At 45.2% G+C, this 19,935-nt stretch overlaps 1 protein-coding gene across 1 annotated transcript in view; it reads right to left on the bottom strand.

The window, feature by feature from the left end:
* The window catches only part of EXTL1 (exostosin like glycosyltransferase 1), an 81,246-nt gene that overhangs the window by 21,507 nt on the left and 39,804 nt on the right, over positions 1-19,935 (bottom strand). Inside the window, exons 2-5 of the mRNA XM_070763802.1 lie at positions 15,769-15,862; positions 9,875-9,982; positions 5,832-5,951; positions 4,002-4,134 (exon numbers count right to left, since the gene is read on the bottom strand). Coding sequence (XP_070619903.1) covers positions 4,002-4,134; positions 5,832-5,951; positions 9,875-9,982; positions 15,769-15,862 — 455 coding nt within the window. The remainder of the gene's footprint in view (positions 1-4,001; positions 4,135-5,831; positions 5,952-9,874; positions 9,983-15,768; positions 15,863-19,935) is intronic.

The following is a 19,935-nucleotide window of genomic DNA, read 5'->3' as shown; positions in this document are numbered from 1 at the left end:
GACTTGTGGGTCTCAGCTCCCAGCTACGCTGGCTGGGGAATTCTGGGAGTTGAAGTCCACAAATCTTAAAGTGGCTAACTTTAGAGACCTCTGGGCTAGCACTTAGAGGCAGCCTATGCAAATTATTATGAATTATTTTCTGTTAGCCCCCTACCCGCCCCTCCAGGAAGAAGAAAACATTTTGCGCCACCCACAACTCTCCGCTGAAAACTAAGCTTCTGCGCATGCCCAGAAGCAAAAACAGGCAAAAAATCCCTCCCACCTCCAAAAAAGATGGTGGCAGCCATGGACCGGCATCGGCAGAACCGGCTTCGTGATGTCACTACCGGTTTGCTACCGGTTCTATAGAACTGGTAGATGCGTCATTATCTATTTCAGTGTTTCCCAACCTTGGCAGCATTCGCTGGCTGGGGAATTCTGGGAGTTGAAGTCCAGATATAGAAACATAGAAACATAGAAGATTGACGGCAGAAAAAGACCTCATGGTCCATCTAGTTTGCCCTTATACTATTTTCTGTATTTTATCTTAGGATGGATCTATGTTTGTCCCAGGCATGTTTAAATTCAGTTACTGTGGATTTACCAACCACGTCTGCTGGAAGTTTGTTCCAAGCATCTACTACTCTTTCAGTAAAATAATATTTTCTCACGTTGCTTTTGATCTTTCCCCCAAATAAATTCAGATTGTGTCCCCTTGTTCTTGTGTTCACTTTCCTATTAAAAACACTTCCCTCCTGGACCTTATTTAACCCTTTAACATATTTAAATGTTTCGATCATGTCCCCCCCCCCCCCTTTCCCTTCTGTCCTCCAGACTATACAGATTGAGTTCATGAAGTCTTTCCTGATACGTTTGATGCTTAAGACCTTCCACCATTCTTGTAACCCGTCTTTGGACCATTCAATTTTGTCAATATCTTTTTGTAGGTGAGGTCTCCAGAACTGAACCCAGCATTATTCCAAATGGGATCTCACCAGTGCTCTATATAACGGGATCACAATCTCCCTCTTCCTGCTTGTTATACCTCTAGCTATGCAGTCAAGCATCCTACTTGCTTTCCCTACCGCCTGACTGCATATCTTCAAGTTGCCAAGGTTGGGAAACACTGATCTACAAGAATGGTGGAAGGTCTTAAGCATAAAACGCATCAGGAAAGACTGAATGAACTCAATCTGTATAGTCTGGAGGACAGAAGGAAAAGGGGGGACATGATCGAAACATTTAAATATGTTAAAGGGTTAAATAAGGTCCAGGAGGGAAGTGTTTTTAATAGGAAAGTGAACACAAGAACAAGGGGACACAATCTGAAGTTAGTTGGGGGAAAGATCAAAAGCAACGTGAGAAAATATTATTTCACTGAAAGAGTAGAAGATCCTTGGAACAAACTTCCAGCAGACGTGGTTGGTAAATCCACAGTAACTGAATTTAAACACGCCTGGGATAAACATATATCCATTATAAGATAAAATACAGGAAATAGTATAAGGGCAGACTAGATGGACCATGAGGTCTTTTTCTGCCGTCAGTCTTCTAAGTTTCTATCTCCCTCCTCCTGCTTGTTATACCTCTAGCTATGCAGCCAAGCATCCTACTTGCTTTCCCTACCGCCTGACTGGATATCTTCAAGTTGCCAAGGTTGGGAAACACTGATCTATTTCACTGGTCCTTCTTGACTTTATGGGTTTCTCCCTTCGGATTCCTCCCCCAGAGTCCTGGTTCTAAGCCTCTTGGGAACCCAGCCTGCTTCTCTGCCTCGCTTGCACAACTCTTTTGTCAGCCCTTCAAAGGAGATCAGGTCAAGAAAAAGGCGCAGCAGGGACTCCAAGAATGTTGTTTATTTTAATTTTGCAAAGCCTGTCCAAGTTTCTCTTTGTCCCATCTTAAAAGTAAACAAAACCACAGCAGCCTTTTTTCCCTCTTTCTCATTGCTTCCTGAAATCCCTGGACGATGCGATCTGTAATACAGTGTTTCCCAACCTTGGCAACTTGAAGGTATCTGGACTTCAACTCCCAGAATTCCCCAGCCAGCGAATGCTGGCTGGGGAATTCTGGGAGTTGAAGTCCAGATACTTTCAAGTTGCCAAGGTTGGGAAACACTGCTGTAATAATAATAATAATAATAATAATAATAATAATAATAATAATAATAATAATAATTTATTGGATTTGTATGCCGTATGCTGCCCCTCTCTGCAGACTCGGGGCGGCTAACAACAATAATAAAAACAACATGTAAAATCCAATAATAAAAAAACAACTAAAACCCCTATTATAAAACCAAACATACGCACAAACATACCATGCATAACTTGTAATGGCCTAGGGGGAAGGGCTATCTCAACTCCCCCATGCCTGGCGCTATAAATGAGTCTTGAGTAGTTTACGAAAGACAGGGAGGATGGGGGCAGTTCTAATCTCCGGGGGGAGTTGGTTCCACAGGGCCGGGGCCGCCACAGAGAAGGCTCTTCCCCTGGGGCCCGCCAAACGACATTGTTTAGTCGACGGGACCCGGAGAAGGCCAACTCTGTGGGACCTTATCGGTCGCTGGGATTCGTGCGGTAGCAGGCGGTTCCAGAGGTAATCTTGTCCAATGCCATGTCTAATGTACCTCTTTTTCTTCGGCTGTCTCAGACCAAAGTCATCTCTATGATCCTTTACATTCTGTAAGGTTAGACCCTCCCCCTAATGATAAATGCAGTGGGTAAATGCTTTTAAAAAAATACTGAAGATAGGCGCCAGCTTACTCAGGAAACTTACAGCATAAATCACATAATTAACACAGAAATCCGAATTACTCTAAAACAACCCGAACCTTATAAAAACTCTTTTAACTGTATTGTACAATTTTTATTTAGGATTTAGGGGTCGTGATTTCTGACAGTCTCAAAATGGGTGAGCAGTGCGGTCGGGCAGTAGGAAAAGCAAGTAGGATGCTTGGCTGCATAGCTAGAGGTATAACAAGCAGGAAGAGGGAGATTGTGATCCCCTTATATAAAGCGCTGGTGAGACCCCATTTGGAGTACTGTGTCCAGTTCTGGAGACCTCACCTACAAAAAGATATTGACAAAATTGAACGGGGCCAAAGAGGGGCTGCAAGAATGGTGGAAGGTCTTAAGCATAAAACATATCAGGAAAGACTTAATGAACTCAATCTGTATAGTCTGGAGGACAGAAGGAAAAGGGGGGACATGATCGAAACATTTAAATATGTTAAAGGGTTAAATAAGGTCCAGGAGGGAAGTGTTTTTAATAGGAAAGTGAACACAAGAACAAGGGGACACAATCTGAAGTTAGTTGGGGGAAAGATCAAAAGCAACATGAGATAATATTATTTTACTGAAAGAGTAGTAGATCCTTGGAACAAACTTCCAGCAGACGTGGTAGATAAATCCACAGTAACTGAATTTAAACATGCCTGGGATAAACATAGATCCATCCTAAGATAAAATACAGGAAATAGTATAAGGGCAGACTAGATGGACCATGAGGTCTTTTTCTGCCGTCAGTCTTCTATGTTTCTATGTTTATCTTTGTTTATATTTTATCCTGTAAGCTGCCCTGAGTCCGCGAGAAGGACAGCCTATAAATCCAACAAACAAACAAACAAACAAACAAACAGCTTCCTTTTGGGCCCCTAAGAAGCCCAGGTAGGCGAGGAGAGGCTGAGAGAGGAGGGGCAAGTAGAGGCTGGCGAGGTTTCGCCAGATGTGACATTGAATTGGTCACGCCCACCCCGTCACATGACCACCTAGCCACGCCCACCCCACTGGTCATTAGGCAGATCATATTCGTGGTCCGCTGGATTTAAAATTATTATTAATTTAGTGGTCCCTGAGGTCCGAAAGGTTGGGGAACCCCTGCTCTAAATCCTTGAAAAGGAATGCCGCAACGTTTTAGTGACAGCTCGATCACCACCCCAGCAACTTCAACTCTTTAGGAAAGAAAAACGTAGAGATTTTCAAAAACTCAAGTTAGAAACAGCCCGGAGATATTTCCCCTACCTTGCTGCGGATAATAGAAAGGGAAGTCGTTGAGATGAGTGGAGTACTCTGGTAAGGCCACCAGCCCTCCAGGAAGTGTGTTCCAGAAGAACTTTGGGCGTGATTCCTGATGAAATATCCGATCTTTTATTATCTAGCAAAGAGAAAGATAGTTGTCGTGACACCCTGGAGCCATCTTCACCTGCTGGAAACAGAGGCGTCTCCTGACCACTCAGCCATTCTTCTTGGCTCCAAGCAAAAAAAAGCTAAGCTTGCGTGGCCGAGTAGCCAGGAATTGCAGATCCAAATTTGACACGCCAGCCCAGCGGCGCTTTTACATTGATCCCTTTCTCTGGCCACTTAGCTCCTCCGCCGAAAGAAAGGCGTGGAGGCTGCCTCCCTCCTCCTCCCGTATTCCGCCTCCCTCCCAGCTTCTGGGCCGCATTCGCCTTCCTCCGCCACCACCAGCATCCAGGTCCTCCTCCTCTTCTCGCTTCTTTACAAGATGACAGCTGGGCGGCGGCACGGAGGCTGGAGGTGGCGGGGGTGTGTGGAAGAGGTCCGTGGGGGAACTGGGGGGAGCCACGGCCACCGCCCCGTGGAAGGGACCTGGCTGGGAAGCTCCCGAAAGTGATCGTTGCGGGGGCCCCCAGGACAGCAAGCAGCAGGCGTGGGCTGGGGTCTTTCCTCTGGGGGCAAAGGTGGTGGTCACGGGGCGCCTTTGCTGCAGGCAAGTGTCTAGGCACCGCAGCTCCCCCCAGTTCTCCTGCGGACCTCTTCCACACACAGCCGCCGCCTCCAGCCTCCGTGCCGCTGCCCAGCTGTCATCTTGTAAAGAAGCGAGAAGAGAAGCTGGATGCACAAACAGCCTGTGCGTTTCCCTCCCTTCCCTTCGAGTCATTGCAGCCGGACAGGAACTGTCCACCCAATCCACCCACGAGGCTCCCTCCGGGCAGCCTGCACTGTCTCTCTCCCCGCCCCCCGTCTCCCCCCTCCTCTACCCACCCCCGAACGATCTGAATGCCGGCGGTAATGAGGCAAAAGGGGTGAGTTTTCCGCTTACACGCATTACAGTGTTCCCTCAATTTTCGCGGGTTTGAACTTCGCGAATAGCCTATACCACGGTTTTTCAAAAAATATTAATTAAAAAATACTTCATGGGTGTTTTCCCTATACCACGGTTTTTCCCACCCGATGACGTCATACGTCATCGCCAAACTAATAATTTTTGCAAAGAAATAACAAAAAAAATAATTATTGTTAATAAATAATTATGTTTATAAATATCAGGATCACTAAGTGTCTTATTCAATGGTGAGTACCAGTAATAATGGTGAGTAAATGGTTGTTAAGGGAATGGGAAATGGTAATTTAGGGGTTTAAAGTGTTACGGGAAGGCTTGTGATACTGTCCATAGCCTAAAATGGTGTATTTACTTCCGCATCTCTACTTCGCGGAAATTTGACTTTTGCGGGCGGTCTCGGAACGCATCCCCCACGGAAATCGAGGGAACACTGTATTGGCTTTTCCATTGATTCCTATGGGAAACATTGTTTCATCTTACAAACTTTTCACCTTACGAACCTCGTCCCGGAACCCATTAAGTTCGTAAGATGAGGTATCACTGTATTCTATTCTATTCTTGTTTTTTATTCTTGTTCTATTCTTATTCTTGCTCCATTCTTATTCTTAGTCCAGTCTAGTCTACTCCATTGTGTTATATGAATCCCGCCGATTTTAGTTTATTTAGCAAACCACAGTTTATTGTGACATTGTGACCCCAATCATAGGAACAGAAATAATTACGGATGAAATATTTGGGCCAATGGCGAAAACATTTCTGCAGCTTACCTCCAGAGTGGTTTGCACAATCTTCTCCACAGAAGAAAAATACGTTTCCCATAAAAATTGGGTTTGCTGCTGGAAGGCCAAGATTTTGTCACTGTTTAGACATCGGACTGTGGATGGAATCTGCGAAGAAGCAGCGTGAACAGAAGACACGGAGGAGGGAAGGTAGAGTAGCTTATGACAGAGGGAGCAGCTGCAATCATTTTTATAGAGATTTATTTATTTATTATTAAATTTGTATGCCGCCCCTCTCCGTAGACTCGGGGTGGCTCACAACAGTAATAGAAAAACAATGCACAATACAAATCTAATAATAAAAACTAAAAACCCATAATTTAAAAAAACCATGCTCACAACATACCCTACATAATATAGGCCTGGGGAAGTTATCTCAGTTCCCCCATGCCTGACAGCAGAGATGGGTTTTAAGGAGTTTACAAAAGGCAAGGAGGGTGGGGGCAGTTCTAATCTCAGGGGGGAGCTGGTTCCAGAGGGTCGGGGCCACCACAGAGAAGGCTCTTCCCCTGGGACCCGCCAAACGACATTGTTTAGTCGACAGGACCCGGAGAAGGCCAACTCTGTGGGACCTAACCGGTCGCTGGGATTCGTGCGGCAGAAGGCGGTCCTGGAGGTATTCTGGTCCGATGCCATGAAGGGCTTTATAGGTCATAAACAACGCTTTGAATTGTGACCGGAAATTGATCGGCAACCAATGCAGACTGCGGAGTGTTGGTGTGACATGGGCATACCTTGGAAAGCCCATGATTGCTCTCGCAGCTGCATTCTGCACGATCTGAAGTTTCTGAACACTTTTCAATGGTAGCCCCATGTAGAGAGCGTTACAGTAGTCAAGCCTCGAGGTGATGAGGGCATGAGTGACTGTGAGCAGTGACTCCCAATCCAGAGGGAAGGTTGGAGACTGGCCGGTAGTTGTTAAGAATGGCTGATGTTTCAGTCTTTTAATTTTGCAGAATACTGTCAGTTTTCCAAGCTCTAAAGGATCTTATACTGCTTATACATTTCAGTGAAATTATTAAAATGGATGTAATTTTCCCTGTTCGTGTTTTATGCTACTATTCTCCATAACTGAAATATAGTCTTGTTTAGATGGAGGAAAGCATCCACAGATCTTCCTTCAACAATAAAAACCACCAAGGATGATGTGAAGACAACCAACCAACCAAGTTGAGCAGTTTGGTCTAATGGTTAAAGCACGATGCTAGGAGACTGTGAGTTATAGTGCCACCTTAGGCATGAAACCAACTGGGTGACTTTGGGTCAATATATTTTTATTTTATTTATTTATTTATTTTGTCCAATACACAATGAGGGTTTTAGTGGGTATATATCTATATACACATAGTAAAATACATGATGAAGGTTATAGAGGAGATACTCATAGTAAAATATATCTAAGAAAGAAGAGAAAAGAAGATATAGTAATAGAACATATCAATGAAAGAATAGAAGAAGAGATATAGGAATAGAAAAAAGGTATAGGAGATATAGGAGAGCAATAGCACAGGGGACGGAAGGCACTCTAGTGCACTTGTACTCGCCCCTTACTGACCTCTTAGGAATCTGGATAGGTCAACCGTGGATAATCTAAGGGTAAAGTGTTGGGGGTTTGGGGATGACACTATGGAGTCCGGTAATAAGTTCCACGCTTTGACAACTCGGTTACTGAAGTCATATTTTTTACAGTCAAGTTTGGAGCGGTTAATATTAAGTTTAAATCTGTTGTGTGCTCTTGTGTTGTTGTGGTTGAAGCTGAAGTAGTCACCGACAGGCAGGATGTTGCAGCATATGATCTTGTGGGCAATACTTAGATCTTGTTTAAGGAGACTGTGAGTTCTAGTCCCACCTTAGGTATGAAAGCTGAAAGAACAAACTTCCAGCAGACGTGGTAGATAAATCCACAGTAACTGAATTTAAACCTGCCTGGGATAAACATATATCCATCCTAAGATAAAATACAGGAAATAGTATAAGGGCAGACTAGATGGACCTTGAGGTCTTTTTCTGCCGTCAGTCTTCTATTTTTCCGTGTTTCTAAGCTGGCTGGGTGACCAACCCATCTCACTGGGGTTGTTAATGTGAGGAAAATAGGAGGAGGAAGGAGTATATCAAGAATGTACACTGCCTTTGGTTATTTAAAAGTAAAAAGTGAAATGTAAATAAACAAACTTGCTGCAGAGCGGGCATTGACTAAGCCAGTGTTTCCCAACCTTGGCCACTTGAAGATATCTGGACTTCAACTCCCAGAATTCCCCAGCCAGCATTCGTTGAGTTAACTACGTTGTGTGACCCCATTCATTGCACTCTACAAGCCACATTCTATTTATTTATATCTTGTAGATTTATATTAATACTGATTATTTCCTGATTGCTTATTAATATATAGCGGTTAATATATTCGCTTGCTGGGGAATTCTGGGAGTTGAAGTCCAAATATCTTCAAGTGGCCAAGGTTGGGAAACACTGGACTAAGCTATGTATACATATTATAGCTATTTATCCGCAGGATCAATATTTCTCTGACCAGCAAGGATCTATCCAGAACGCTCACGGCAATGTCGTAACAAAGGTTGCAGTAATTCGGCTATCGGAATTCAATACATTGCTAGATCAGTTCCTCTATCTCAACCAATCCTTAAGTTACACATAGCAAGAACCACAAATAAGTGAGCCATGATCAATGAAAGGCCATATATTAAAAATACTGCAAAGAGGCAAATAAATTAAAACTTCCATATTCCAAATAATGGCTTGTACAGTAATACCTCATGATACGAACTTAATTGGTGCAAGGAGGAGGTTCGTATGACGAAAGGTTCGTAAGACGAAACATTGTTTCCCATAGGAAACAATGTAAAGTCAATTAATCCGTGCAACCAAAAAAACCCCCGCAAAAAAACGGCTTTCGGCGACTGCTGGGAAGCCGCGTGGCTGTTTTAAAAGGTGACAGCCGGCCTGGGGGGCTTCCCAGCACCCCCGGTTCGGGGGGGTGCTGGGAAGCCCCCCAGGCCGGCTGCGACCTTTTAAAACAGCCGCGCCGCTTCCCAGCTGTCTCCTGAAGCCGAACGCCAAAGCCGAACTTCCGCGTTCGGCTTCGGGAGACAGCTGGGAAGCGGCGTGGCTGTTTTAAAAGGTGACAGCCGGGCTGGGGGGCTTCCCAGCAACCTCCCGAACCGAACCCGGGGTTCAGAAAAATTTTGCCTCTTCTTACGAACTTTGTTCGAGTTACGAACCGGCGTTCGTGAGGCTTCTGGGAAGCCCCGCCGCCCGGCTGTCACCTTTTAAAACAGCCGCGCGGCTTCCCAACAGTCTCTGAACGCCGGTTCGTAACTCGAAAAAAGTTCGTAAGAAGAGGCAAATTTTTTCTGAACCCCGGGTTCGTATCACGAGTTGTTCGTAAGACGAGGGGTTCGTATCTTGAGGTACCACTGTACTTTATATAGGAAAATGAAAGCATCTTATACAAAGGACGATGTTCTTTCCAGGTGGGTTTTTAAAAAAGAAATTTAAATCACAATGAACAAGTGCTCCAAAGCTCAACGATCGGAGCAGTGTTCCCCAACTTTGATTACTTTAAAAAAAAGTGATGGCGAACCTTTTTTTCCTCGGGTGCTAAAAGAGCATGTGTGTGTGCTATCACACATGCACGAGTGCCCACACCCATAATTCAATGCCTGGGGAGGGCGAAAACAGCTTCCCCTGCCCCCCGGAGGCCCTGTGGAGGCCGGAAACGGCCTGTTTCCCAACTTCTGGTGGCCCCTGTAGGCTGGTGTTTCACCCTCCCCAGGCTCCAAATCTTTCTCTGGAGCCAGGGGAGGGTAAAACAATGCCCTCCCCCATTCTGCCGGAGGCTCCCCGGAAGCCAAAAACTCCCTCCCGCAGCTTTTATGTGAGCCAAAAATCAGCTGTCCATCACACACATCGGAGCTGAGCTAGGGCAATGGCTCATGAATTCACAGGTTCACCATCGCTGCTTTAAAGCGTAGGCACTTCAACTCCCAGAATTCCCCAGCCAGCAGCATTGTTACCTGCAGAAGAAGCCGCTCGTCCCCGACGATGGAGGATTTGCTCCAATCAATGACTTCTGAAAATGGCAGCTCCCACCCGTTGCTAAGCAGGACCGGGATGCACGCAGCCTGGATCAATGAGAGAACAGAGCAAGAATCACCAGTTTGCAGGAGAGAAGAGAGAAAGTGACCTGGGAGCAAAGAACAAAGAATGATCCATCAAGAAAAAAAGAAAGAAAGAAAAAAGAAAGAAAGAAAAAAGAAAGAAAGAAGAAAAAAGGAAGAAAGAAAGAAGAAAGAAAGAAAGAAAGAAAGAAAAAAGAAAGAAAGAAGAAAAAAGGAAGAAAGAAAGAAGAAAGAAAGAAGAAAGAAAGAAGGAAGGAAGAAAGAAAGAAAGAAAGAAAGAAAGAAAGAGAGAGAGAGAGAGAGAGAGAGAGAGAAAGAAAGAGTGCAAAAGGTGAACAACCGTTAGGGAAGGTAAGTCGAACCCACCCCTGAGCCATAGGTTTAGACTGGATGTGGCATTTTTATCCACCCATTGAGTCCTTCTCAAGGACTTGACATAGGTAGACGTTGTTTGATGGTGTTAAAGATATTATTGCAAAGATTGCCATTAACCTTTTCATTATGCTGTTAGAAATCTTGATAAGACTCCATTGTTGAAACGCAGGAATGTTTCTATAATACGATTAGGAACAATTAACATACCATTGTTTAGCTAGCTTAGAGCACCAGGAAGAGAGAAAGGAAAGAAAAATACTCCATTCACGTTAATTGCAATTTGGGATGTCAACATGACAAGCATATAATGACTTGGATTTTTTTTTTAATTCCAATGTTGAAAACAAGAACCATTACAGCTCACATCAAAGCACTGTTTGTATAGTCTATAGATAATCCTCGATTTACAAGCACAATTGAGCCCAGAATTGATGTTGCTAAGCAAGACAGTTATTAAATGAGTTCTAACCCATTTTACAACCTTTATTTTGACAGCTGTTAAGTGAATCACTGCACTTTTTAAGTTAGTAAGTGAATCAAGCTTCTCCATTCACTCTGCTTGTCAAAAATTGGTCCGGGATGCAGCAACCATGATAAATACATGTCAGTTACCAAGGATCAGTTACCAAGGACTGAGTCTGCGGAGAGGGGCGGCATACAAATCTAATAAATAATAATAATAATAATAATAATAATAATAATAATAATAATAATAATAATAAATAATAATAATTATTATTATTGTTGTTGTTGTTGTTGTTATTATTATTATTATGTCAATACAACACAGCAAACGAGATCACTATGCTGGATTTCGTATTTCATCACCAGTCGGGCGCTTCCCAAGCACCTAGGACTGCGTGATGTAGCGGTGAATTATGTTTGCCCATCCCAGTAAAGCGGCCTTTTGCAATTGACAGGTGGAGATTTTGTCAATTCCGATGGTTTTCAAATGTCCACTGAGATCCTTTGGCACTGCGCCCAGCGTGCCAAGTACCACTGGGACCACTTTCACAGGCTTATGCCAGAGTCGTTGCAGCTCAATTTTTAGATCTTCGTATTTCACTAATTTCTCTAGCTGCTTCTCCTCAATTCTGCTGTCTCCTGGGATTGCGATGTCGATGATCCATACTTTCTTTTTCTCCACAATCAGGATGTCTGGTGTGTTATGCTTCAGAATTCGGTCAGTCTCAAGTCGGAAGTCCCACAGTAGTTTTGCTTGCTCATTTCCGACCACTTTTTCAGGCTTATGATCCCACCAGTTCTTTGCCACTGGTAAATGGTAGTTCCGAGACAAGTTCCAGTGGATCATCTGTGCCACAGCATCATGTCTATGCTTGTAGTCAGTCTGTGCGATCTTTTTGCGGCAGCTGAGTATGTGATCGATTGTTTCATCTGTTTCTTTACAGAGTCTGCACTTTGGATCGTCTGTTGATTTTTCAATTCTGGCTTTGACAGCATTTGTTCTAATGGCCTGTTCTTGTGCCGCCAGTATCAGTCCTTCTGTCTCCTTTTTGAGTGTTCCACTTGTAAGCCATGACCAGGTCTTTTCTTTATCCACTTTGCCTTCAATCTTCTCCAAGAACTGTCCATGCAATGCTTTGTTCCGCCAACTGTCCATACGACATTGAGTTACATTTTTTCTGTACTGGTCCTTAGTTTGCTTCACCTAGAGAAGCTTCCTATTGTTGACCTGCATAAACACTGACTCTTTGTTGCCCTTCAGATAGTCAGCTAATGCATGCTTCCCTTCTTCTACTGTCTGCTTCACTTGAAAAGTTGTTGTTGTTGTTGTTGTTGTTGTTATTATTATTATTATTATTATTATTATTTAATATCAGAATTTTGATCATGTGATGGTCGGGATGCTCCAATGGTTGAAAGTGTGAAAAATGGTCATAATTTTCCTTTTTTTCCATTGTAACTTCAGCTGGTCACTAAACACATGGTTGTAAATCAAGGACTATCTGTATAAAGAGCTGCGGTGGCGCAGTGGTTAGAATGCAGTACTGCAGGCTACTCCTGCTGACTGCCAGCTGACTGCAATTTGGCAGTTTGAATCTCACCAGGCTCAAGGTTGACTCAGCCTTCCATCCTTCCGAGGTGGGTCAAATGAGGACCCAGATTGTAGGGGCAATTTGCTGACTGTAAACCGCTCAGAGAGGGCTGTAAAAGCACTGTGAAGCGGTATATAAGTTTTAAGTGCTTTGCTATTTCTCCCCTTCTTTCCTTGGTTCTGGTGGTGCAGTGGTTAGAATGCAGGGTTGCAGGCAAACTCTGCCCACAGCCTGGAGTTTGATCCTGACTGGCTCCTGATGGACTCAGACTTCCATCCTTCGGAAGTGGATAAAATGAGGACCCAGATTATTGGGGGCAAGAGGCCGACTCTGTAAACTGCTTAGAGAGGCTGTAAAGCACTGAAAAGTGGCATATATCATGTTTCCCCCCAAAATAAGACCCTGTCTTATATTTTTTGAGCCCTGAAATAAGAGCTTGGCCTTTTTAAATATATATATATATATATAAATCTTTATTAAAAAAAACAACAACACAAAATATATATGTTTACAAAAAAAATAATTTGAAAGTGAGAAATATGAAAATGAATACAAATACTGTACAGTGGTACTTTTATTTAAGAACGCCTCTATTTAACAACTTTTCTAGATAAGAACCGTGTGTTCAAGATTTTTTTGCCTCTTCTTAAGAACCATTTTCTACTTAAGAACCCGAGCCCGGAAAAATTTCCCAGGAAATTTGAGAGCAGCACGAAGGCCCGGCCAGTTTCCTGCCCTTCCCCCTTTAATCCCGGTCAGAGGAGCCTTTCGGCGGTGCTTAAGGAGGCTCTGCTCTGCTCCCCTCCACTCTATTATTCTATTCTCTATTCTCTATTCTCTATTCTCTATTCTCTATTCTCTATTCTCTATTCTCTATTCTCTATTCTCTATTCTCTATTCTCTATTCTCTATTCTCTATTCTCTATTCTCTATTCTCTATTCTCTATTCTCTATTCTCTATTCTCTATTCTCTATTCTCTATTCTCTATTCTCTATTCTCTATTCTCTATTCTCTATTCTCTATTCTCTATTCTCTATTCTCTATTCTCTATTCTCTATTCTCTATTCTCTATTCTCTATTCTCTATTCTCTATTCTCTATTCTCTATTCTCTATTCTCTATTCTCTATTCTCTATTCTCTATTCTCTATTCTCTATTCTCTATTCTCTATTCTCTATTCTCTATTCTCTATTCTCTATTCTCTATTCTCTATTCTCTATTCTCTATTCTCTATTCTCTATTCTCTATTCTCTATTCTCTATTCTCTATTCTCTATTCTCTATTCTCTATTCTCTATTCTCTATTCTCTATTCTCTATTCTATTCCATTCCATTTTATTCTATTCTATTCTATATTTTATTCCATTCCATTCCATTCTATTCTATTCTAGAAACCCAGTGTTTGCTTACTTTAAGCATGAAAGCTGGCTGGGTGACTTTGGACCAGTCCCAACCCACCTGTAAGGTGTGGTGGAAAAGAGGAGTTGGGAAGATCAGGTATGTTCACCACCTTGAATTATATATACAGTGATCCCCCTATCATTGCGAGGGTTCCGTTCCAGGACCCCCCGCAACGAGCGGGTTTTCGCGAAGTAGCGCTGCGGAAGTAAAAACACCATCTGCGCATGTGCAGATGGTGTTTTTACTTCCGCAGCGCTAGCGAGGAGCCGAAGATTGGGGGCGGCGCGGCTGTTTTAAAACGTCGCCGCCGGCATGGGGGGCTTGCCAGCACCCCCCGGACCCCCAACCGGGGTTTGGGGGGCTGCTAGGAAGCCCCCCATGCCGGCGGCGACGTTTTAAAACAGCCGCGCCGCCCCCAATCTTCGGCTCCTCGCTAGCGGGCAGGCAGGCGGCGGACAAGCCGTTCGCTGGCGCCGCTCGCTCGCGCGCGCTTCCCAGCTGAGTCCTGAAGCGAATTCGCTTCAGGACTCAGGTGGGAAGCGGCGAGAATGAACGGCGTGGGTGCGGGACGCGCGAGCGGGCGGCGGACAAGCCGTTCGCTAGCGCTCGCTCTCGCCGCTTTCCAGCTGAGTCCTGAAGCGAATTCGCTTCAGGACTCAGGTGGGAAGCGGCGAGAATGAACGGCGTGGGCGCGGGACGCGCGAGCGGGCGGCGGACAAGCCGTTCGCTAGCGCTCGCTCTCGCCGCTTTCCAGCTGAGTCCTGAAGCGAATTCGCTTCAGGACTCAGGTGGGAAGCGGCGAGAATGAACGGCGTGGGCGCGGGACGCGCGAGCGGGCGGCGGACAAGCCGTTCGCTAGCGCTCGCTCTCGCCGCTTTCCAGCTGAGTCCTGAAGCGAATTCGCTTCAGGACTCAGGTGGGAAGCGGCGAGAATGAACGGCGTGGGCGCGGGACGTGCGAGCGGGCGGCGGACAAGCTGTTCGCTAGCGCTCGCTCTCGCCGCTTTCCAGCTGAGTCCTGAAGCGAATTCGCTTCAGGACTCAGCTGGGAAGCGGCGAGAATGAACGGCGTGGGCGGGCGACGCGCGAGCGGGCGGCGGACAAGCCGTTCGCTAGCGCTCGCTCTCGCCGCTTTCCAGCTGAGTCCTGGGCGGGCGAAGGGCGGGCGGCAGCGAGGAGTTTGCGTGGGCGGTGGGGAAACTCCTTGCTGATGCCCGCCGCTCACCCTCCCGCCAGCAAGAGGGGGAAGACCCAGGGAAGCCGCCCAGCAGCTGATCTGCCCGGCGCCATCTACGCATGCGTGCCCATAGAAAAAAAGGGCACGCATGCGCAGATGGTGTTTTGACTTCCGGGTTGAAAAATCGCAAATTAGCCTGTTCGCAATGGTCGGGGACGCAATAACCGGGGGATCACTGTAGTATAAAAAGAGGGATAAAAATCTAAAACCTATAAAGCCCTTCATGGCACTGGACCAAATTATCTCCGAGACCGCCTTCTGCGGCACGAATCCCAGCGACCGGTTAGGTCCCACAGAGTGTGTCTTCTCCGGGTCCCATCAACTAAACAATGCCGCTTGGCGGGACCCAGGGGAAGAGCCTTCTCTGTGGCGGCCCCGGCCCTCTGGAACCAACTTCCCCCCCCCCGAGATTAGAATTGCCCCCACCCTCCTTGCCTTTCGTAAGCTACTTAAAACCCACCTCTGCCGTCAGGCATGGGGGAACTAAGATTCCTTTCCCCCCCCAGGCCTTTACAATTGTATGCATGGTATGTCTGTATGTATGTTTGGTTTTTTATATTAAGGGGTTTTTAATTCGCTTTTAGTATTGGATTATTATTGTATACTGTTTATGATTGCTGTTAGCCGCCCCGAGTTTTCGGAGAGGGGCGGCATATAAATCCAATCAATCAATCAAAATCAATCAATCAATAAGAACAATACAGTAATAATAACCACGTACCTGCAAAGCTTCTAGGAACCGGAAGGACCCCAAACGTCTCCCGCGGGGAATGATACAAAAAGTAGAGTTGTGCAAAAGCTCCTGATAATCAAACCTGGGAAAAGACAACACAAAAACGTTGCGTAGCAGCGGCAATCGTTCAACACTCTTGTTCCTTTCCTTTAATTTAATTCCCACACGTTTAGACAATTTAAAACTTCTCTAACAGGATGGAACTTTGCGGAACGGAAAGAATCCTTTCTCATTTTGGATTTCCTAGTGGTGCCCCATCCTATCTGAGCAATACCCCAGCAAATTTGCCCTCCAGCTTTTTTGGGATTACCATCAATCCCAAACCAACCGCGCCCTCTCTTGCTGAGAAATTTGTAATTGCGATAGGGGGTGTCCAACCTTGGCAACTTGAAGACTTGTGGACTTCAACTTCCAGAGTTCCCTAGCCAGATTTAAAAGTCATTATTATTATTATTATTATTATTATTATTATTATTATTATTATTATTATTTAGATTTGTATGCCGCCCCTCTCTGTAGACTCGGGGCGGCTCACAACAATAACAAAAACAATGTAAGAACAAATCTAATAATTTAAAAAACATGTCTCAGTTCCCCCATGCCTGACGGCAGAGATGGGTCTTAAGAACTTTACAAAAGGCAAGGAGGGTGGGGGCAGTTCTAATCTCCGGGGGGAGCTGGTTCCAGAGGGTCGGGGCCCCCACAGAGAAGGCTCTTCTCCTGGGTCACGCCAAACGACATTGTTTAGTCGACGGGACCCGGAGAAGGCCAACTCTGTGGGACCTAACCGGTCGCTGGGATTCGTGCAGTAGAAGGCGGTCCCGGAGAAGGGCTTTATAGGTCATAACCAACACTTTGAATTGTGACCGGAAATTGATTGGCAACCAATGCAGACTGCGGAGTGTTGGTGTAACATGGGCATATTTGGGGAAGCCCATGATAGCTCTCGCAGCTGCATTCTGCACGATCTGAAGTTTCCAAACACTTTTCAAAGGTAGCCCCATGTAGAGAGCGTTACAGTAGTCAAGCCTCGAGGTGATGAGGGCATGAGTGACTGTGAGCAGTGACTCCCGCTCCAAATAGGGCCGCAACTGGTGCACCAGGCAAACCTGGGCAAACGCCCCCCTCGCCACAGCTGAAAGATGTTTCTCTACTGTGAGCTGTGGATCGAGGAGGACGCCCAAGTTGCGGACCCTCTCTGAGGGGGTCAATACAGTAGTTCCCCCCCCCCCCCGGGTTATGGACGGACAGATGGAATTGTCCCTGGGAGGGAGGACCCACAGCCACTCCATCTTATCCGGGTCGAGTTTGAGTCTGTTGACACCCATCCAGACCCCAACAGCCTCCAGGCACCGGCACATCACTTTCACTGCTTTGTTGACTGGACATGGGGTGGAGATGTACAACTGGGTATCATCGGCATATTGATGATACCTCACCCAGCGGTTTCATGTAAATTGATAGCCTGTCAGATTACCTGCAGGACCACCTTCTGTTGCATGAGTCCCAGTGACCGGTCAGGTCCCAGAGAGTCGGCCTTCTCCAGGTCCCGTCAACTAGACCAGTGTTTCCCAGCCTTGGCAACTTGAAGATATCTGGACTTCAACTCCCAGAATTCCCCAGCCAGCATTCGCTGGCTGGGGAATTCTGGGGGTTGAAGTCCAAATATCTTCAAGTTGCCAAGGTTGGGAAACACTGAACTAGACAATGTCGTTTGGTAGGACCTAGGGCAGTGAAGGGCTACCAAATTTTTTACTACCATACTGTGGGCGTGACCAGGTGGGAATAGCTTGATGATCATGTGACTTGGCCAAGCATTTTCAAAGAACCTCAAAACAATCCCCATATCAATGGGCTCAAAACAAGCAGGTCATCGAATTCACCCTCATCCTAGAAGTGAGTAATGATTGAAACTTCTCCCTTGGAATTTTGAAAGCACATTTTGAGCATTGTCATCAAGGTGCCTTCGTGATTAAAATGGCCACTCACAAAATAATCACTTACTCAAAGGCAACAATCTGAAGTGTCCCTTGCTACTTTCACAGCCTAAGTGAACATCCCAAAATGCTCCATTCCACATAACAGTCTTAACCCTCCTTCCTGCAGACTGCCAAACAAAATCAAGGTTTCTGGAAAAAGTTTCAAGCATTATTCATTTTATTTTTCTAGGCTAAGGGTCCCCAAACCTGGCAATTTAAGACAATAATAATAATAATAATAATAATAATAATAATAATAATAATAATAATAGAATAATAATAATAAGTGAATAATAATAAGTGAATAATAATAATAAGTGAATAATAATAATAATAATAATAATTAATAATAATAATAATAATAATAATAATAACAACAACAACAAGTGAAGCAGACAGTAGAAGAAGAGAAACATGCATTAGCTGACTATGTGAAGGGGAGCAATGATGGAGGTCAACAATAGGAAGCTTCTCAGGGTGAAGCAAACTAAGGACCAGTACAGAAAAACTGTAACTCAATGTCGTATGGACAGTTGGCGGAACAAAGCATTGCATGGACAGTTCTTGGAGAAGATTGAAGGCAAAGTGGATAAAGAAAAGACCTGGTCATGGCTTACAAGTGGAACACTCAAAAAGGAGACAGAAGGACTAATACTGGCGGCACAAGAACAGGCCATTAGAACAAATGCTGTCAAAGCCAGAATTGAAAAATCAACAGACGATCCAAAGTGCAGACTCTGTAAAGAAACAGATGAAACAATCGATCACATACTCAGCTGCTGCAAAAAGATCGCACAGACTGACTACAAGCACAGACATGATGCTGTGGCACAGATGATCCACTGGAACTTGTGCCGGAACTACCATTTACCAGTGGCAAAGAACTGGTGGGATCATAAGCCCGAAAAAGTGGTCAAAAATGAGCAAGCAAAACTACTGGGGGACTTCCGACTTCAGACTGACCGAATTCTGAAGCATAACACACCAGACATTGTGATCGTGGAGAAAAAGAAAGTATGGATCATCGACATCGCAATCCCAGGGGACAGCAGAATTGAGGAGAAGCAGCTAGAGAAATTAGTGAAATACGAAGATCTAAAAATCGAACTGCAACAACTCTGGCATAAGCCCGTGAAAGTGGTCCCAGTGGTACTTGGCATGCTGGGCGCGGTGCCAAAGGATCTCAGCGGACATTTGAAAACCATCGGAATTGACAAAATCTCCATCTGTCAATTGCAAAAAGGCCGCTTTACTGGGATGGGCAAACATAATTCGCCGCTACATCACACAGTCCTAGGTGCTTGGGAAGCGCCCCGACTGGTGATGAAATACGAAATCCAGCATAGTGATCTCATTTGCTGTGTTGTACTGACATAATAATAATAATTTATTACATTTGTATGCCGCCCCTCTCCGAAGACTCGGGGCGGCTCAAGACGCGGGCGGCTCACAACAATAATAAAACAATATTACAATGAAACAAATCTAATATTAAAAACATGTAAAACCCCATCATTAAAACCATGCAGCAGACACATACCAAACATGAAATATAAAAGCCTGGGGGAGGTGTCTCAATTGCCCCATGCCTGGCAATACAGGTGGGTCTTATGTAATTTGCGAAAGACAAGGAGGGTGGAGGCAGTTCTAATCTCTGGGGGGAGTTGATTCCAAAGGGCCGGGGCCGCCATAGAGAAGGACCTTCCCCTGGGGCTCACCAAACGACATTGTTTAGTTGACGGGACTTGGAGAAGGCCAACTCTGTGGGACCTTATCGGCCGCTGGGATTCATGCGGTAGAAGGCGGTTCTGCAGATATTCTGGCCCAATGCCATGAAGTTGGGAAACAGACCGTTTATGGCCTCCAGATGGCCTCCAGGGGACAAGGGAAGCTGTTTTCACCCTCCCCAGGCATTGAATTATGGGTGTGGGCACTCATGCATATGCCTCCACTCTTTTGGTACCCAAGGAAAAAAGGTTCACCATCACTGACCTAGGAAGAGCCTTCTCTATGGGGGGCCCAGCCCTCTGGAATCAGCTCCCCCCAGAGATTCGCATTGCCCCACCCTCCTCGCATTCTGTATGAGTTTAAAGACCTATCTGTGCCGCCAGGCTGGGGACCATTAGAAAGAGCAGTAGATGTTTGGAACAAACTTCCAGCAGACGTGGTAGATAAA

The sequence above is a fragment of the Erythrolamprus reginae genome, chromosome 11 (genome assembly GCF_031021105.1).
Source record: "Erythrolamprus reginae isolate rEryReg1 chromosome 11, rEryReg1.hap1, whole genome shotgun sequence".
Lineage (NCBI taxonomy): Eukaryota > Metazoa > Chordata > Lepidosauria > Squamata > Dipsadidae > Erythrolamprus > Erythrolamprus reginae.
Note: the sequence above shows the minus strand (reverse complement) of the source record. Positions and strands in the feature narration are given on the sequence as shown.